At 40.5% G+C, this 19,125-nt stretch overlaps 3 protein-coding genes across 13 annotated transcripts in view; 1 reads left to right on the forward strand and 2 right to left on the reverse strand.

Annotated features, from left to right (window-relative positions):
* Window positions 1–7,086, reverse strand: part of tfeb (transcription factor EB) — a 33,137-nt gene extending 26,051 nt beyond the window's left edge. For 3 of the 5 annotated variants that reach the window (XM_017415969.3, XM_037975195.1, XM_017415968.3), the window contains exon 1: window positions 6,776–7,052. The gene's annotated coding sequence lies outside the window, so the exon portion shown is untranslated. Of the gene's footprint in view, window positions 1–6,775 lie in introns of all 5 variants that reach the window. The other 2 variants (XM_025005865.2, XM_025005866.2) reach the window with 2 other exon arrangements.
* A 1,183-nt stretch (window positions 7,087–8,269) lies between these two features.
* tmem183a (transmembrane protein 183A) lies at window positions 8,270–12,151 on the reverse strand. Of its 2 annotated transcripts, none has more exons than XM_037975043.1 (8): window positions 11,944–12,151; window positions 11,631–11,720; window positions 11,376–11,543; window positions 11,108–11,267; window positions 10,305–10,485; window positions 10,049–10,129; window positions 9,754–9,906; window positions 8,270–9,340 (listed from the first exon to the last, which is right to left on the reverse strand). In XM_037975043.1, the coding sequence occupies exons 1-8, from the start codon at window positions 12,005–12,007 to the stop codon at window positions 9,155–9,157; spliced, it is 1,083 nt and encodes a 360-aa protein (XP_037830971.1). In that variant the 5' UTR covers window positions 12,008–12,151; the 3' UTR covers window positions 8,270–9,154. The 2 variants fall into 2 exon arrangements, with proteins under 2 accessions (XP_037830971.1, XP_017271237.1); XM_017415748.3 differs by having other exon boundaries at window positions 9,754–9,909.
* Window positions 12,152–14,022: 1,871 nt separating this feature from the next.
* The window catches only part of ppfia4 (PTPRF interacting protein alpha 4), a 73,739-nt gene continuing 68,636 nt past the window's right edge, over window positions 14,023–19,125 (forward strand). For 5 of the 6 annotated variants that reach the window (XR_005233112.1, XM_017415956.3, XM_017415957.3 and 2 more), the window contains exons 1-2: window positions 14,023–14,392; window positions 14,617–14,921. Coding sequence is in view for 5 of the 6 variants with exons in the window: in XM_017415956.3 (XP_017271445.1) it covers window positions 14,664–14,921 (258 nt within the window). In the remaining variant the exon portion in view is untranslated. Of the gene's footprint in view, window positions 14,462–14,616; window positions 14,922–19,125 lie in introns of all 6 variants that reach the window. The other variant, XM_037975477.1, reaches the window with a different exon arrangement.

Raw genomic sequence — 19,125 nt, forward strand, 5'->3', positions numbered from 1 at the left:
AATAAACTGTAAAATATCAAAAAGTTGTTTTTTTTTCCTTTCAGTGTCAAAAGTGTCTATTTAAAGGACTTTGAATTGTCCAGCATATGAAATGGTGCTATACAAATAAAACTTGCCTAAATTAGACAGCTTGGATTTTTAAAGCAATAGTTCAATTTTTTTTTAAGTAGGGTTCTGAAACATGGTTATATTATCAATAATTAACACCATGCCTGTTGTAGGTAGCTCTTTGAACAGACTTTGTTTGGAGAAATAGAGTTGGATTCTGACCAAACTGATGAGCTAATGGCTGGTCTGAGCGGGGCCGTAAGTGTATGCTCTCTAATAACCTTTACACTGTCATCAGTTTTATATTTCCTGTTTTCTTTTACATAGTTACAATAATTTGCAAGTACAAATAGTGAAGCAACTAGCTGTAGCACTTCAGGCGAAGTCTGGGGGAATAACAATGTAGGACTTCACATAAACTAGATATAGAAATTAGCCACCCAGCTAAAATCTCATGTACTTACATGTAAATGTTCATTAATATATACTGGTCCCATTTTTTAAATAATAAAACACAGAATTAAAGTAGGTCTCTTCAAAATTAGGCTGTTCAAAGAGCTAACTAAAACAGGTAAGATAATAACTGTTTATAACTTTTCCACAGAACCCCCCTTAAAATATCTAAACGATCACTTTAAGCCCTTGGGCAGGCCTCCATGTAAAATAGACATTTCTGTCATAATAACAACTGCGTGTAAAGAGTTGTCAGCGATCACAGGTCATTGTTTCACCTACAAATACAAGTTAAATCTATTTTGAATAAAAATAAGGCTTGCATAAACAACAACCGGAAAGACTGCTGGTTTTGCTGGGACACAGTTGATTCAAAACAGACTAAAGTCAGGTGGAAAGCAGTTTGCAGCAAACTATATTGTAATGTTCCAATGACAGCTATTAGCCACTCGTTGTTTATTTTAACAGCAGCCTGCATCTGTTAAGAGAATATAAATCACCTATTATACTAAATAAATGCTGCGGTTCAGTGGCAGTGTTTGTGTGCGGTATCATGCTGTAACCAGCCATTGAGTGAGACATTTGGAAGACGAGTTTAGACACAGGAAATAAATTTCACTATGGCCGTCACACTTCAGACACTGATTCTTCACAAAACCTCTCATATCACACCTTTTCATTCAGCTTCTTGTTGTGGTTTAACAAATGTCCAGGAAATTCATAAAGTCAGTGTTATTTTGTTTTTCATTTTTTTAAAAAGAAACCAGCATCAGTTTCTTGAAAGACACTCGTTTTCAGCTAAAAAAAAATTAACACCTGTGAGTCACAATAATTCACAGTAAAACTAATATTATATTCTGAAGTTTTAATTGTAAAATAAATACCAAGGACAAAGACAAAGACAAAAAGCTGTAGTTGCTAATAATTGAAAACATGGTTCTCGTAAAGCAGGGGTGTCAAACTCCACTCCTCGGGGGGCCACTCTCCTGCATGTTTTAGACATGTTCTCCTTTAAAACACCTGCTTTAAAAGGATGACTTGTTGCCACACACGGAGAACTCAATGATTTGGTGAGGAGGTAATTAAACCATTTGAATCAGGTGTGTTGGAGCAGAAAAACCTAAAACTCCCAGGACAGTGGCCCTCGAGGCCTGGAGTTTGACACCCCTGTCGTAAAGCAAAGACTTGAAAAGACTTGAGACTAAAAAGAGATGTGCATGATACTTAAAATGCTGCAAGCTGGGAAGAATTAACTAGATTTGCATTTCAATTTAAAGAAATGCCTCAAACTCAGAGCTCTTGCATCATAGCAAATACCAAATACCACTTTTAAGTCACAGAATGACTAATTATTGGCAACGTGCAGCTATGGAACAATCATGCTATAAGTAATTAATGGGTCATTTAATATTTTCATAGGAACTTTTGTTTTATGATAGTTTGATTGTAGTTTGAGCTACACAGCTGAATTAACTTTAATAAAAAAAGAAGCTTTTTTCTTTTTATATTATTTTTTCTTTTATATTTGCTTGATGAAAACAAAAGGCAGTAACACACATATTGATGTATTATTGATAATACTGGTCTTCTTTTGAATGAACCCAATTTAAAAATGTAATTATTTTGAAATTTAGCAGAAGTAACTGATAAATATATTGGTAAGGAGATAAAACGTAATAAGGAAATTTGCTGTAGGCCTCTAAAACGACAAAATTTCACTTAACAAGATCCAAAGATCATAAATCCCTGCAGTTCACATGAATAAGCAACAGTGTTCAAACGCCAACAGCTGGGCAGCTACAGAGTGCAGTTCAGAGACGCAACTGAAGCACCATTCTCACACAGAAAACGAAACAGAGAAAGACTGTCACTACTGTCTGCGTGTCAAAAGAGGATATGAAACTGTGGAATGGAGATAAGATGAGGAAGTGGAGTCACATATTCAGCACATGCCCTAAAACGGCCCACCCACACTCACCTCTGATCGATCATGGGTCATGTTGTCATGCAGCACATGCCGTGCTGTCATTCCTCTGGTTTTCACAAAAAACTCCAAGCTATGTTGACAAAGTCAGACTGTAGCTTGTTTGCTCTATCTGTTTGTCTTTTTCATGCTCTTAAGGGAAATCTAGAAATTTACCAAGACAGTTCCTCTTACACCTTTCCTCTTTCTGAGACAACTGTCCACGTCACGGATGATCTGTCCATATGGCAAACAGATGAGGCCGTGTTTACACACACCTGATGCTCTTTCACACTAGAGTACATCCACTGAACCAAGCCTATGTGCTTGTCTAAGTGTGTGTGTGTGCGTGTTTGTGTGCATATGGGCACCTGCCTCTGTTTACCTGCAGAAAATTAATCCCATCACTGACACGTCCGTCCAACAACACAAGCTCAATAAAGATGAAAAAAAAAATGCTGCTGAGCCGCTGGAAGTCTGTCAGCCATCATTACTGCTCTACATACTAACCAGTGACCTCTGACCTTGCTGACAGCCATTTCACAGCCAAGTGTGTTTACTGTGTGCACTTTGTAACCTGACTATGTGGATCTGTCCCATTCTGAAATATGCACCTAACGTGTACACACTCAAGAGCAGATGAAAGTCAAACAGCTATTTTGAATTTTCACACATTTTCCCTTTTTTTAATACCCTTCCTATTTAGTCTAATCACAAAAATGAAGCACAGCCCTGTCCAAAATTTAACAACAGAATGCAACTGTTTGCAGGTTTGTTAAAACACTTCTGTAAGTTTTGACAAGTGGAAAGTCAGCATATTAGATTTTCAAATGACAGATTATAGGTTTTTATACAAACTGATCAATCATAAAAATTTTGAGTGGACCTGTAAATTGTAATTGATGAAACAGTTAAGGTAGCATCTCCCTGGGCTCTGAGTAGTTGAAGAACAGCATTCACAAGGGATTCTCCAAAATGCATCAACATATTCTCAAAGTTGTCAAAAGTATCTTAAACACGCCTCAAGAGACCTCTAGTCTGGTAGGAAACATCTGAGGCTACAGAACCAAATGTCCAGGTCTAAAAACCCTAATAATCCAAATCTTTATTTTAAAAATCTACTCCAGTAGATAGCGGCTGCCAAGGTGGGTACAAAGCTGGTTGAGGCAGGTACATTTGAAAGAATAGGTCTCTGTGAACTGTTTTTTTTCCACATGCTGACTTATTACTAATATTTTTAATTCTTTCCAACATTTTAAAATCATGCTGCTGGAATCAGATTTTTTTGGTATGTTGCTTTGTGGAAAATGAGTTGTTCATCACAAATAAGCTGTTTCTGCCTTATAGACATGTGGAAATACTGCATTAGTAACAGCGAAACTTTGTGCCAGTGCTGCTGCAGAGTACTTCTCTCTTTTTTTTTTTTTATCTAGTTACACAATAAAAAAGGTTTTCATTCATGGACTAAGTAAAGAAGGCGAGTTGGGTACAGCCAGTGGAAGGGGCCAGGGCAGGAGAGAAGTTTTAGCTTACTTGAAAGCCTCACCATAAATTCCTCAGACTGACAGCTTTCCCACACTCATCTGAGTAACAGTGTACATACATGAAAAATCTAACACTCCATTTATCACATTTTTGTCTTGTTTTTATTTGAAACCCCATGCAGATAAATTCATGTGCTACAAAGTCAAGTGCGGTGCACTAACCACAGGGATTTTGTGTAACTTCCGAGCAAAGCTCATCTTAGAGGAAGTGATTTGAAAAACTAATCATCTAAAAAGAAACAGAATATGTACCCATCTGTCATAATTAGTTTTAAAATCTGCTACAGTGTCCAATAAACTACATCTGGGTATTTTTAGGATCAGTACTTTAAATCCCACCACCCACAAAATGAGGCAGAAATAATTATATCCTTTGTTTACTTGGGTTGTTAACGTCTAGATTTTCTATTTCTGGTGCCTCACTATCGAAGCTGCCATCGAAGTGTTTCACAATACAACACTGCTGTTATTGTTCAAGGTGCTGCCGCAAAAGAAATTTCTTGGAAGAATGACAGCAGACAGATCAGGATGAACATGTACACAAATTTAACAAAAGCGTGCTCATGTGCTCCTCACTTCCAAGTAGTCTTGAAATCCTGATCATTTGACTCTTATTGTTCTCAAAGCAGAACGGCAAGTTTGATGACAGAGGTCAAGCAGAGAGGTCAGGGGTAATGCTCGAATGTCAAACACTTTGCTGCTGCAGCGGTAGCTGCTGCATATGGTTGAAGGAGACATGTCAGTCAGCTCCCAGAATTCAGTTCAACTATCCGTGAAGGAAAACAGGAACAACCAGGTTCAGTAAAATCAATGCAGCAAAACCCACCAGAAAGTAAACAGATTTACTCATCATTGTTGCTCATTTGCCTTCTAAAAGATTTTACGATTTACACATTTTATTGTGATCTTTGTCCTTAGATTACCTACTGTGGGTCTTTTTTTCATAGCCTTTCCAGTTCAGTCCCAAACACCTAGATCTTCCAGCAGAACAGTGCTGAGTGCATCAGTCTCAACAGCTAACCTGAACAGCTCCAAATATTTGATTGTGGGATGACCATTTTTAACAAAGTCCATTTTTTTTTACTGAGCGATCGCATTGAAAAGGGCCACAGTAATAATTCCACACAACTATCATATCCACCTGTGTATGTGAAGACCGGTGATCAGCTCTAGCTATGCCTCCTATGTAAATTAGCCAGCAGGTCAGTCAAATCCTAACTCCTGTGAGAAAGTCCAAAAAAATTTTTTAAATAATGCCCATTGGCTGCAACTTCATATCTGACTGGTTGATCATTTCATCTACTAGAACTCATGCTTTCATTTTTCTTTTTTTTTTTAAACTGTGTGGGGATTTTGACAAGGTTACAGAATCACCCCAGAGACTGAAAACAAAAGATTTCTGACTAGTCAACTTCTTTACTTTTACCAGCACAACTCTTCCAATATGCAGCACTGGGACAAAAAAACATGTAAACAAGCTCTAGTTACACTGTTATAGAAAAGCATCAAATATTTTAACATCTTTTTAATAACTCAACAAAAACTCTTGCTTCTTAGGCCACTCAGTGCCTCCTCTAAATACCTTGAAGGCCTTGACAGTTAACTGTGGCTGGAATCACATATTAACATTGCATCATTGGACAGCAACAAGGATAACAAACTGTTCCCTCTGCTCACACACACACACAACACTGTTAAACACATGAAAAGTGAGCCCACAAAGGAGTGTAAATGGTCAACAGTGGCTTCGTTATTCCTGTGTTGGCGCCATGCAGCTTCTTGAATCAAAGTGCTCGAATAAGCAGCAGAACATTACAGACTACAGTTTACAGTCACAGCTTATACATAGCAGCATACCCCAGAGCTGAGGTGTTGTTACTGATACTGGCCTGACTGCCGCTTATAAATGGCAAGAAGGGCAGCTCCTTCCAGGCTCGCAGATGAGAAGGGAAACATTATGGTGTGTTATGGTTTAACTGCCACTATCACGTTTTGTTTGTTTGTTTCTTAACAAAAAGGCAAACAGCAGGGCAGCTGACTCTCTGATCCCAGTCATCATGAAAGACGGGCGATCGTGTAACTGCCCATCCTGTCTGTTAGCAAAATCTCTCATGAACCACGGGACAGGATGTATTACCTTTTAGAGCAAACCTGATTCAGGGTGGCTACTACAGCTGATCAGCCTTAGAAAACGTCATAAATAAATACAGAAATAAATCAGATTTGATGTGGTAGTACCTGAGACTCATCCCTAACACTCCAAGCCTTAACAGATCTGATATGTTAGGTTGTAGGCAATACAGATTCCTTCAATAAATGAAAAATTTTATTCTACAATAAATGGGGGAAATGACAATCTGGATTTGTGTGAGTCAATAAATATAATTTACTTCTCTGTAAACATTCTTTTCAAACTCATTATCAAATGATTATGAATCCACTGATACAATCTCAGCAATGTCCTTCACAGTGTTGCATGGTGATGCTTGGAGATAAGCTTTGTAATTTAAGCTGTACAGTAAGCATGTTACCATGGCTTGACGTGGTAAAAATCGTGTTTTTTTCCGTGATAAAGCAAAATACATTTTTAAAAAATGACTTTGATGGCATATACTGAACTGAACTTTTACCATGTTTTATTAGGTCAACAAAGAAAGGAAAAAGTGCGCATTAAGACAACAAACGCGCACTCTCGCGGTGTCTCCGGAGATGTTTCAGCCGGGGCTTGAGTTTATTTCAGTGGTGCTGGAGGTGAAATATAACTTACCCGCTCTGAAGGTCAGACAGAACAAGTCGGGCTGAGGTGAAGTGCGCACCCGCGTCCCTCCGGGCTCAAATACCAGACCCGCTGCGAACTACTGCTGAGCAGGGAAGAACAAGGAAATGTCGAGGAAACACTAAAATAAAAAAAAACAACATAAAGTGTCAGAGCTTTAAGGTCTCGCTACATGTCCACACTCTGACACACAGCGCGTAAAACTTCACGCACGTCGGATACTAATTTGTTTTCGTTTTGACTGTCGAGATGTTGTCACCACTCAGAGCGTCTGCGGTCACCTGCGCCACCACCAATGGAAAGGCGCCAAATGCATTGTGGGTAGTGTAGTTCATCTCGTCCTCTTCTTTAAGCGCGATTAGCCGGCTAATTCTGCAAACAGAAGCTCAAACATATCTACCCAATCTCTCATTTAAAACCTAAAATAAAGTTTTTACTATTTGTATTGCCAATAATTTGCATTGTTTGCAAGTTCATATGTATTTTAAAATATGAATTCCACCCTTTTAAAAAAAAAAGTTCAGTTTTATTTATAATGCTAGTTTGTGGTTATTTTGTAAACTATTTCAAGTGTTTGATCTATTTTGCAGGGGGTTAGGTTGTTTGAGGCACCGTTTAGTTGACTCAGTCCTCAGTCCTGACAGACTATATATTTTATATATATTGAAGTTTTTATTTTTTACACTTTCAAAGTAAACACGTGCGCATATCAACGTAAAGGGTATTTTTCCCTTTTCAGATTGCAAAATCTTCTGTATGTTGAACTCTAAGAGGGGATTAAACATAACTGGACAAATTATAAATGAAGACTAGTTAAAATCTTGTATTTCTTTGTCAAGATAGTGGACATCGCTGAAGGTCTCCCAACTTTTTCAGGCTTTACCAAGCTGTTAATGCGTATGTCTGCAGTTTTGTTTTGTTTGTGGATGTCTCAGATTTGCTTCCCAAGTGCAAACTGTATCCTGTCATTTATTGTAGAACATGGTTTTATACTAAAAACTCCTGGATTGCTTTTGTTTTGGATCACTGACCATTATGTACTGTAAAATGTTGCCAGCTGAGCTCGACTCAAACCTTCCTCACACTTTTCTCTTACTTTCACTCTGGCGCCAATTTTTCCAGCTTTAATCTGTGCAACAAAAATGTTCCTGAACTGATTGAATGCAGTGTTTTGTGCATCTTGTGGGATACAAAGAACACTGCCTTTCTACCTCTGCAGCCATCTTTTACAACCAGTTACTGATGTCTTCTCTCAGCATGAAATGTTTGTCTCACTTGTCAAACATATCCTTGACTCGAGTGTCTGGTACCAAGATATTATCCTTTGTGCCATCTGGATGATGGGATGGTGTTTCTGTAGAGACACCTTCTGTTGCATAGCTGCCATCAGATGTTTGTGAGGTTGTCCAGGTGACACAGAAAACTGTGTGAACGCTTTAAACTCTAAATGACCTGCAAATCAAAAAACAGACTGAAGAACTTTAAATGTGGAGTTGTGTTTATTGTAATAGATCAGGTGAATAATAAATAAAATTGTGTTTTAATCAAACCAGACAACTCTGTTTTTTTTGTTTGTTTGTTTGTTTTACACACTACAAATTACTAAAGTTACTAAAACTCTCCACTGCTAATTGGTAATTTAAGTGTAATACAGCAAGTGTTTGTAGTTGATCAAATTATTTTCCCTTGATGATGTTTGTGCAAATTCAATTAAAAGTTTTAAACAATCAAATAAACAAATAAGCCAGTGTACATGTTAGCCCTGTCATCAAGCATGTCACTGGAAACATTCTCATAATATTTAAGGACACACTCAGGCTGACAGCACCCATGTGGCAGTAAAGGACAAAGTTCAAATCATCTCATCCCAAACCTGTGGAGGATGCTGGAGGTAAATCATCTCTATAGCCCTTCATGGGTAGAGAATAGTCATTATTACTCACATAAATTTAAACTAAATATGGAGCAAGAATTGTTTAAAAGAGTAAAACAGCTTCACAGATGAAACATATCACATTTTAAATCAATCCAAAACTGAATGAAGTTCAGAATATCTCCACATATGATCATTGAAATATATAACTGAAAGAAAAACAAAAATGTATTCTGGTAATCCATTCTTTCTGAAGCTTGAGTAAGTCTATTAAACTATGACTTACATAAATACAATTGGGGCAATAGGGCTGTCTGATTGTACCTGGTATATTCACATTAAATGTATATTTATTCAGTGCTTGCTTTTCAAACATTTTACAAAGAAAATGTAACAGCAAAGAAAGTGTTTCTTAATGTGATTCAACACCTATTGTTGTGTTTTATAAGAACGATGAGCTGGTCCTTCCTTTGCTGTTTTAAAAGCTAAAGGCCTTCTTATGTGTAGGGTAAAGAGGGGTACTGGGGATGCCACCAGTCCATTAGCTTCACGCTGTGAACGGGATCCAGCACGACCTGTGTCCCGCCTTGATCCCCTCTCCTTTTCCCCCGCTGAAGTGGCGAGTCCTGAAGCACAAGCCGAACGCGGTGGTGACGCATGTCCGTGCTCACATTGATCGTGAACTATATGAGAGACAATAGTGTAAACTAGAGGAAGAAAAACTTGATGTACACACTTATTTTCTTGTTAATCTGAGAACAAAAAGACTTTGATTAGTTTTAAAAAGCAATGGTTTCTGAAAATATAAACAAAATCGCCGACTATCAGTAAAAACAACACAAGTGTATCAGTTTAATTTTCGTTAACAGTCAGTGGGAAGATACTAAATATTTGATTAAACTGAACTACAATGCAACTGTGACTGTTTCACAAAGTTAACTCAGTACTTATCTTACTTCTCAAAAGAAAGGTTGAATATTACTTCACAAAGATTTCTATAAAATGTATCTTTTACAATTAGCTCAACTATACTGTAAGATGTACTTGTTTAAAAGGATGTTTAGGTTGCCCCCCTGCACAACAAAAAGCTACTTGCCAGAGTCAGTGTCATGCCCATGACTACAGGGGTGAAGATGTAGTTGAGTGTGGTGACCTGAAGCAAGTAACAGTCAGAGTCTGGATTCAAGTGAACATCTTCATACTGTTTGGGTAAACACAAGGACTTGGCACAACCATTTTTACTGTGTCCCTGCTGGAATGGAGACAAAACACCATCAACATAAAACATAAACATAAAACCATCACACTAGGATTCTTAACAGAAAACATAGCAGTTTTTTTTTAAACCAAGCCAAATTTGAGAGTTTATTTACATTTTAAAAAGAAGTTACCTGCTTTAAAAATTTAAAGTTGAACTCCCACAAGCCTTCTGGGCGAGTCCCTGACAGCTTTTTGACCCAGAAGAGTAAACACTGTAACAAGAAATAACAGAAATTTAAAACTATTCTCTTACATTTTTTGCATAAAACCTATGCTTGTCATTATTTAGGTTGCCTCTTTTATAAAATCTTTGGGGTCACAAGGTTCTGCAACTTTTATTTTGTGGGTCAAAAGCTTCAAAGTTGGCGAACCTCTGTGTTAAAGTACCTTGGAGTTAAGCAAAGTGCTGGGTGTAGATTCTGGCAGTGCAGGAATTTTTGACACACGCAGGCTGAACGGCTCGTACAGATGGAAGAGGGAGCGGATCACACAGGCCCGAAGGCAGCGCATCCGATCTATGCAGACAGGCTGGAGACGAAACGGTAGTTCAACATCAATCCTGTAGTGCCTTAAAACAAAATAAGAACAGAAGTTAAAAAAGGCATTATGTTAATTTCAAAGCTTACACTTTTAAAATGAAATAAATGTGTCTAGATAGATAGGTAGTGTATAAACTTTAATCACACATCAAATATCAGTTTTCATGTCCTCTTATGTCATAAAAGCTACCTGCCTTTAACTCCCCATTTGCCACAGCTTCATAATATTAACTTTAGTTTTGTTTCTCTAACCTCACCCGTCATTCATGGTAATGCTACGGTTTCAAAGATCAGGATGTTGGTTTGTTTCACAAGATATGACTACAGCAGTTTCAGCAGAATCGGTGCAAGAAAGAAAATTTTTGAGGCAAAGAACACCACCAAGTAATTGCATCATTTAAAAGAAATGGATGTAATAAGTGTTTGGATGCATGCATACATCACATGACTGCGATAGGGCATATTGTGGGAAGTAAACATTTCTTAAACAATGCTGTGATATGTAAACTGGAATATAAATGACATACCCTATATGCAGCTAATGTGAACACCGTAATGAGATTGCTATTTTATTAGGGTAAAGTTGAAATATTGCTAATAATTTCAATGAAGTCATTAACCGTACATAAAACAGCATCACAACTAAATCACCTTCTGTAGAGTCTGGTCCAAAAAGCTGCGGTGCAAGTGACGGTCCAGGCGTTCCTGCAGATCAAAGCGAATCGACACACATCCTCAGGCCGAATGTAAGAGGACAGCACAAGCCAAATGTCCACAGGATAATTCTCTCCATCACTGCACTCACTGTTTTCTAAAAAGATAAGAAGTCAAACATAAATTAAACTTAACATAAATACAAAATCTGGATGATTGGTGTGACACACAACTATAAAGAAATCATCTATGGGTGAAAATATACCTTTTCGTCTCTTGTTTTTCTTTTTGCGGGCCACTTTAGTTTCATTTCCTCCTTCTTCTTCTTCCTCAGGGTCTAGGTCGTCACTGCTGCCCAAGGTGTCACCTCCTACAGACGACAGGACTTCCTCCACAGCGCCCTGAGAGGCTTCCAGGCCGCAGAGTAATTTAACTAAAACAGAAAATGTAAGCTGCGTTTAATAGGCATCTGAAACTTGATCGCACACAGCAAACAGTTAAATGCACAACCAAGGTTTACCTTCTTTTTCAATCGCATTTGCAACAGCTTTTTTCACCCTGCCCGACTTCACAATGGCTGGGTCGGCATCAGCATAATCAGCAACAGTGACTAGAACAACGAAAAATGAGAAATTAGGTTCATTAAACAACGAAAAGACCGATTATTTGACAGCTGATTTCCAACTTCCTTGTTCTTTTATTTCGTTTATTACGAGCGTGCATATATTTAAATAACTTCTAAAGTAATGATAGCTCATAAAGGTGAACTTGGACTAATCTATCAACTTCAGTGCCCCGGGTGTACAGAGCTAGCCTGCTAGCTAAGCGGCTACCTGATTCAGAGCAAACGTCCCCGGCCTTAAACTTCAGCCGTTTTCTGTTCCCTTTCTTGGGCATGTCGACACCAATGATATGTGAACACCTAACGGGGCTGCGAGTCCTGCCATGTTTCTATGGCAAGCTGAGGTAAAAAGAAAGACAGAAAAATGAGAGAGAAATTAAAAAATGTTCCGCCGGGGTCTTCAGCCATCATGGAATGACGTCATTTAGACAAACACCGCGAGAGGACCGGGAAGGTGTCTTCTTCTTCTTCGAGGGTTTGAGTACAGCTCGAAGTCATTTATGGTGGTACCGCCACCCTCTGGGCAAATTTCAAACCGTGTAGGATTTAGCACTTTCTCGCATGGTACTCAAAATAAAATTTTATTTTAAATTATGTAAAAGATGCTGTTTAGGTTACTTACCCAAAAGCTGTTACCTCAGTGTTTTCCTTTCTTTGCATTACACTACATGTGGAACAATTTAAAAATGGCATTGGAGTGGCACACTCACCCTATTGTAATGTTCTCTTGCAGATTTTACTGATATATTGTATTTATAACCAACTTCTCATGTTCAGAGCTCTTCTGCTATCTTTTGTTAAATATACAATCCTAATGCAAAACTAATATGCTGTTAATAGTTTATTATAAATGAGAATAGTTGTAATATTGTTTACAGAAATTATTTTACACAAAAGGCCATCCACTTTTAGAGACACTGTACAATTGATTTTTACGCCTGCTGAGCCTTGGTGAAGTGGAATATTAATCAAAATAAAACACAATACACAATCTTAAAAAGTGTGTGAAAAGCATGAAATTGAGGGGTTTTTTTCTTCCGGGACTAGATGAGTGTGGATAAGATTTTATTTATTGAGACAGAGAAACAGGATGCATACTTTTAGAAATCTTCTTTAGTGCAGTTTTTTTTTTACGTTGTTGATAGATAAGAAATTGTTCAAACATTTATGGTAAAGTGAACATGATTGTTTGTACTTTGTCTAAAATGAGCCAAACATTTTATTTTATTATTTTATTATTTCATTTTCTGAAAATTTGAGTCTGGAAAACTGAGAAATTTTGAAATCGAAAATGGGCAACAGTCCTGTAAAGACTGAACACACACACACACATACACACATTTTTAGAACCAAAAATTTCAAAGTGATTTGATACTATTTTTTAAACAATGTTTTTAATAAATAGTTCTAATGCATGTTTGTGTAAGAACACAAAGATACACAATACACAATATGGACAGAAACAAACAGCAGTTTTACAGTATACATTTTGCTCTTTGAAAACCAAGAAAGTCCACTAATAGTTTCCAAATTTCTTCAAATTCTTAAAAAAAAACCTTTGCATTACCATCAGTTTTGCATTAGTTACTTATAGAGTCTGCTATTATTTGTATGAGCTCATAGCGGTAGCAGCAGGTTGCTGTAGCACTTCTGTTGCAGCCTGGGTCACATCAAACAGGAATATCATTATAATTTTGATGAAGTAACCACACAACGTGACACTGTCCACAGCATAAAGGTTGAAATAATAATGTATGAGTGAATCGCTGTGACAATTTGAAAACTGGAGCAGTTTCGAGACGGCATCGTTTCGCTTTTGCCTTGCCTACATTAACCCTGACAGAAATCAACTCTGAGTTACCAAACGTCAAACAGCTATCTGCAACAGGTTAGATATGAACCTTTCCACAGAGCCCCACTTCAAGGCATCTGAACTGTCCCTTAAATATTATTATTCCTCCAGCAGGGGGCGCCGCATACCACCTGCTGATGAGCTCGAACAGCATAAATGGTCCAAATCACCTGACGTGTGGAAATATTTAAACATATTTAAATGTTTAAGGTTAAGCCAGGGTCGGCCAGTAACTTGTTATAATTACAATTTTATAATTATGTTTTTTGTTTTTGTTTGATGGCACATGATCATCTTTTTAAATCCAGACATTGATTTTGCAGGTGTGGACTCTTATAGGGAGCTGCTCTCTTATTTGCAGAGCTTGTAGTGACAACTGCAGATTCCCTTGTGTGACTCTGTGTGTGTGTGTGTGTGTGTGTGTGTGTCTGTGGAAGGAGGAGGAGTGAGGCTGCTGTGTGGCGTGGAAGGGATGGAAGCTGAGAAGGCGGATGCAGAGAAGATTCGCGCTCCCCATCAATAAGGAATATCTCCCGGATGCTTCCCCCCTCCGTTTTTGCTTTTATTCGCGTTGATATCTCCCTGCCCCGAATACGCCCTGCAGCCCGCTCCGATCTCCGTCGCGCGCTCGCGGGCACCACCCCTCCCCGTGTATCCGCGCGGCTGTCAATCATCCTCGCGCCGGGCTCCGTCCATGTGAGTGCATGGCGCGCCGGGGCAGGGCGGATCTGCTCGCGCGGGGGAGAAACGCCGGCTAACATGGAGAAAAGGTCACCTGCCGTCTCCTCACCTCGGTCCCTCTGATCAGGTATGGGAGAGCGCTCGCGGACGCGCATTTGACGCGCGAGAAATGTGCGGCATTGTGGGGGAGAAGGAGGTGCGCATCTTCGATTGGTTTGGCGCTTTGGCTCTGAGGCGTTAATTAGGCCCTCCAATCAATTGTTTTAGGCTTACTTATCAGGTCCCTCCTTCTACCCCCCCCCCTCCTCCCCATCCTTCCTCCTCCTTCCTCCTCCTCCTCCTCCCCGATAGCGCGACAGCGTGTCCCGTAGCGTTGGGTGGACCGCGGAGCGGGAAAGATGATGTGCGAGGTGATGCCGACCATCAGCGAGGGAGACTCGGCCGGTCCTCCGAGAGGCGCCGGCGGCGTGCCGAACGGCTCCGAGCAGGAGGCCAACTTCGAGCAGCTGATGGTCAACATGCTGGACGAGAGGGACAAGCTGCTGGAGTCCCTCAGGGAGACGCAGGAGACGCTCATCCAGTCCCAGGCGAAGCTGCAGGGGGCGCTCCACGAGAGGGACATGCTCCAGCGGCAGATCAACGCCGCGCTGCCTCAGGTGAGCGACGCGCGCGCGGGCGGCCTCCCCCCCTACCCTCCTCCCCTCCTCCCTGCGTGCTGGGGTGGGGATGGGGGTGGGCATCTCTGGAGGAAATGCCTCTTCATCAGTTGGTCGTTTTAATGAGCTCCGGGTCTCCGCTTGATCAAAAACAACAAAAAACGGACAGCTGCTTTTAAGGCAGATGATTCTGGAGCACCAGCCGAGCAGAACAAACTGCTGCGACTCCCAGAGCTGCAGGCAGGTTGTAGAGGTTTGCAAACAGAGATGGGTGCACAGCAGAAGCGCACGGTTTCTTGCCATGGTGAGGACTTAAAGCAGTGTCAAGTCAGGCTCCGTGGAAAGCCTACGAACAATTAATATCTTACCTGCTGTAGACAGCGCTTTGAACGAGCTCGGTCTAGAGCAGCGGTGTCCAATCCTGGTTCTGGATGGCCGCCGTCCTGCATGTTTAAGATGTTTCTCTGCTTTGACACACCTGATTTGACTGACTGAGTTATTACCGGGCTTCTGCAGAACCTGAAGACCTGCTGAAGAGCAGGGAAACATCTAAAATATGCAGGATGGTGGCCCTCCAGGACCAGGATTGGACACCACTGGTCTAGAAAATTTATTGGGCTAATATGAGCTGCCATCTCACAACAACTTCAACCAAAATTTCATAAACCTTTACGTTTTGCACAGATATTGAGCTTTTTTCCTGCAAATTCAAATAGCGTCATCAGAAGCGAGCTGGCTAGCACTTCCTGTAGGACTGTCTTGAATGATCATGCGGTTCAACATTTCTGACAGTAAAATGTTTTATTGACAGTGTTTGCGTGATATTTCTTTAAAATTTGGCTCGTTCGGACAGTCAGTTTGGGCTGAGATAAACTCTCCAACTTAAACTCTCATTGGAAAAGCTACACATCTACAACAGGTAAGATAATAACGGAGGTGTCAGTTCCCCAAGGTGTACGTTTATCACATGTTCGCTGTAATTTTAAGCTTATTTATAGCCCCATGTTTGTCTTTGTACAGTAAATGTGCAAAATAAATTTACCCGTGGGCACAGCCTGAACCTGAATTGTTCATAACCGTAGCTCCTACAGAATCCCCCACTTTAAGAAGTCCGAGCTGTTGCTTTAAATGGGCGCTTCTAACACACAAGGAAGTGTGAAGATGATGGATGCAGGGATAGAGTTGGGAAAGCTTCTAAGTGGCAGCGTGCCTGACTGGAAGAGCTAAACGCCGAGCATAGGCAGAAAGATATTGCTGTAAGTGGAGAGGTGGGCTGTAGCCTGAGCCCGAGGTCGAGAGACCCCTCGCAGTTTGGGACAACACCCACCTGTAATTTATTGTCATATAGTGTAATCGACCTGATTTCTGTTCGTCCTGACCTGCATATGACGGCAGTGGGAGAAGCTGCTTGTAAATGTGGTTACACTTCCGTAGCCTGCGCGTGTGTGTCTGTGTGTGTTTGAGCAAAAGAGAGCTGAATAAGGGCTGCTGCAGTCACCGAGCATGACGACAATGAAGCCTCAGCACATAAAGCTGTGTTACCCTCTGACCCTCTGGTCTAAATGCGTGGCATGATGTCACAGCACGCAGAGGATGTGTGTGTGTGTGTGTGAAAGAGAGAGATGATGACGACAGGCTGCTGGCTGCAGCCTCTTGTGAAGGAAACATGGCTGCTTGTTAGTGCACATGGCCCTGGGCTGCTTGCATCCACACATCTGTGTGTATGTCTGTGTGTGTGTGTGTGTGTGTGTGTGTGTGCGTGTGTGTGCGCTCTCACTGAAGTCGGCCGGGTTGTGGTAGGGTGTGTGTGTGTGTGTGTGTGTGTGTGCGTGTGTGGAGCTCTTGATCAGAGCCGTCATGCTTGTCTTCTAATCCCGCTTCATTATGCACAATGTTTTTTTATTACTGCAATAATACAAGTATTAGTTATGCAGTCGTAGACCTCGGGGACGTTATGACTGGTGTGCACATGCTTTTTGCTCCTACTCTCCAACTCCCCCCAACCCCCCCACCCCCATATGCACTCACGCATCCTCACATATCAGACACACCACTGGCTGCATCTACGCACGGAATAAGGAGATGATGCAAAGAACAGCGGCACAAAGTGATAGAGAAAAATGAGGAAAATCTCACTTGGAATTGATTTCCTCTCAGTTTTAAACTGCTCANTGTTCTGTTCTTGGATGCATTATTGCAAAGTGCAGAGTGCAATTTGTAATGACGAGTGGGAGGTGTGGAGGAAAATAACATACTGCAGCCGATGTCTCAAGTTTGGGTGTAAGGATTATATTAAAGCAACGTTATAACAGTTGGAGAGGCTCCTGACCCCACTATTCTAAATGTGTTAGTGGTAATTAGGCTGCTCCCTCTCCACATTGCTTGTGTATTTATGTCCTCGGGTCAATACAATATCACAGTTTTTGGTTTGCTCTCATCGCCTCTGCTGTGTGGCCTTTTAGTCAGCAGTGTATGATGAGATTTCTTTTTTTTTTTTTCTGCACGTTCTCTTGTTTGTGTTCTAAGATGCCGATCAAAGCCTCATTTTTTGGAACAACCCTGATCTAAGAGCAAATCTTTCTCCTTTTGCCAATCAAGCATGTCGTTTTCGCCTAATAAACGTGCGGGCGCGTTTCGCGTGTTTTCGTCCTCCGTCGGTTTCCTGACTCAATGGGACTAGTCTGACCCAGAACTGTCACATCCATGTGTCTCCTTCAAAGATGCAAACTCGAGCTTGCACACATGTACAAACAACCAGAGAGCGATTCCAAATCCGGGGATTTTGAGCCTTGTTTCTGTTTAAAACACACACACACAGACTTCCATTATAGCTATAGCCTTAATGCTCACATTTATGTTGGCTTCAGCTGCATGACAGAAGTAGTCCTTCTCAGCCATTTTATTTCACATGCAAATTATCTTACATACACACATATATACTGCATATACAGTATATATGAGCACAGACACGAATGGATATGTTCATTAGCTTCAGAGAAGAGATTAACATGTCAGCCCATTACAGCGCAGAATGCTTATATTACAATATTAAACACACACGCTCACACATCTGCGTCGACTCAGAGGTTGGTGTTGCACACACTCAGACATTTCTATGTGAAGAAAACTGTTCTGACACCGTCAAAGGAAATGTGTTGTAACGCAGCCGCATACGCTCGTGTGTGTGTGTGTGTGTGGGCTTCAAACAGGACAGATTTTGGGTGAACAGCGTGTGTCCAAACAAAGCAGGTCACTCCTCTTTAGCCACCCCAACTTCTACAGAGGACGTTTTGCCAAGTTTTGTTGTGTGTTTCGAAATTACTTTGAAAATTAAAGGCCTAGCATTCTTTGAAGGAATGCATATCGCCCGCTGCCTTTCATGCCAGAGTTTTAGACTTACGTGATTTTATTCTGAGAAGGGATGGAGTTAGTCAATCCTTAAAAATGACATCATGCACGATCCCATACTCAGAGTATGTGTTGTGAATGAGTCTCAGCTACTACCACATATAGTTTGAGCTCTGTATCTTTAAAACTGACTGAAGCATAGTGATTTTTGTGTCCGCTAATGCTGAGCAGCTGTGGTAGACATCTTGAATTATATTGATGCCAAAAGATAATCAGCTGTATATGTACATCCAGTGCTTGCTTTCTGAAATTTTCATTAAAATCTGCCCAGTGGTTCATGAAATATTTTGCTGACAAAGAAACAAGATTGAGTTTAACAGTTTTTGCTAGATTTAAGCAAAGCTCTTGTGCACTGAGTAGCACTTGGAGTAAGTGTTGTGAATGACTCTCAGCTACAACTACACCAAGTGTTAGCTGAATATCTGTGAAGTTCTCTAGGTTACAGCCATTTTTGAGTTTTTTAAGGTCAGTCTGCTGTAGCAACCATCTTGAATCTGGTAGGTTCCAAAAGGTAACTGGTTTTAGAGATTTTTCCTGAAAGTTTCTTTAAAATTCGTCTTGTGGTTCATGAGATATTTTGCTACAGATGACAGGAACGCGGGGTAATCTTGTCCAGAGAGCGAGACCAAAACCAGACACGGAGACAACAGCTGAAGGTAAGTGTGTTTATTTACAGGGTGACTAATATATACAGTGCGTGCTTCGGGGTGGGATCTGGAAAACAAGAGTAACAGGGTGAGTCTCGGGTACCAATCCTACTATCAGCTGAGCACTGCAAGATGGTTTAATGATTGTT

This window comes from Kryptolebias marmoratus, linkage group LG4 (genome assembly GCF_001649575.2).
Source record: "Kryptolebias marmoratus isolate JLee-2015 linkage group LG4, ASM164957v2, whole genome shotgun sequence".
NCBI lineage: Eukaryota > Metazoa > Chordata > Actinopteri > Cyprinodontiformes > Rivulidae > Kryptolebias > Kryptolebias marmoratus.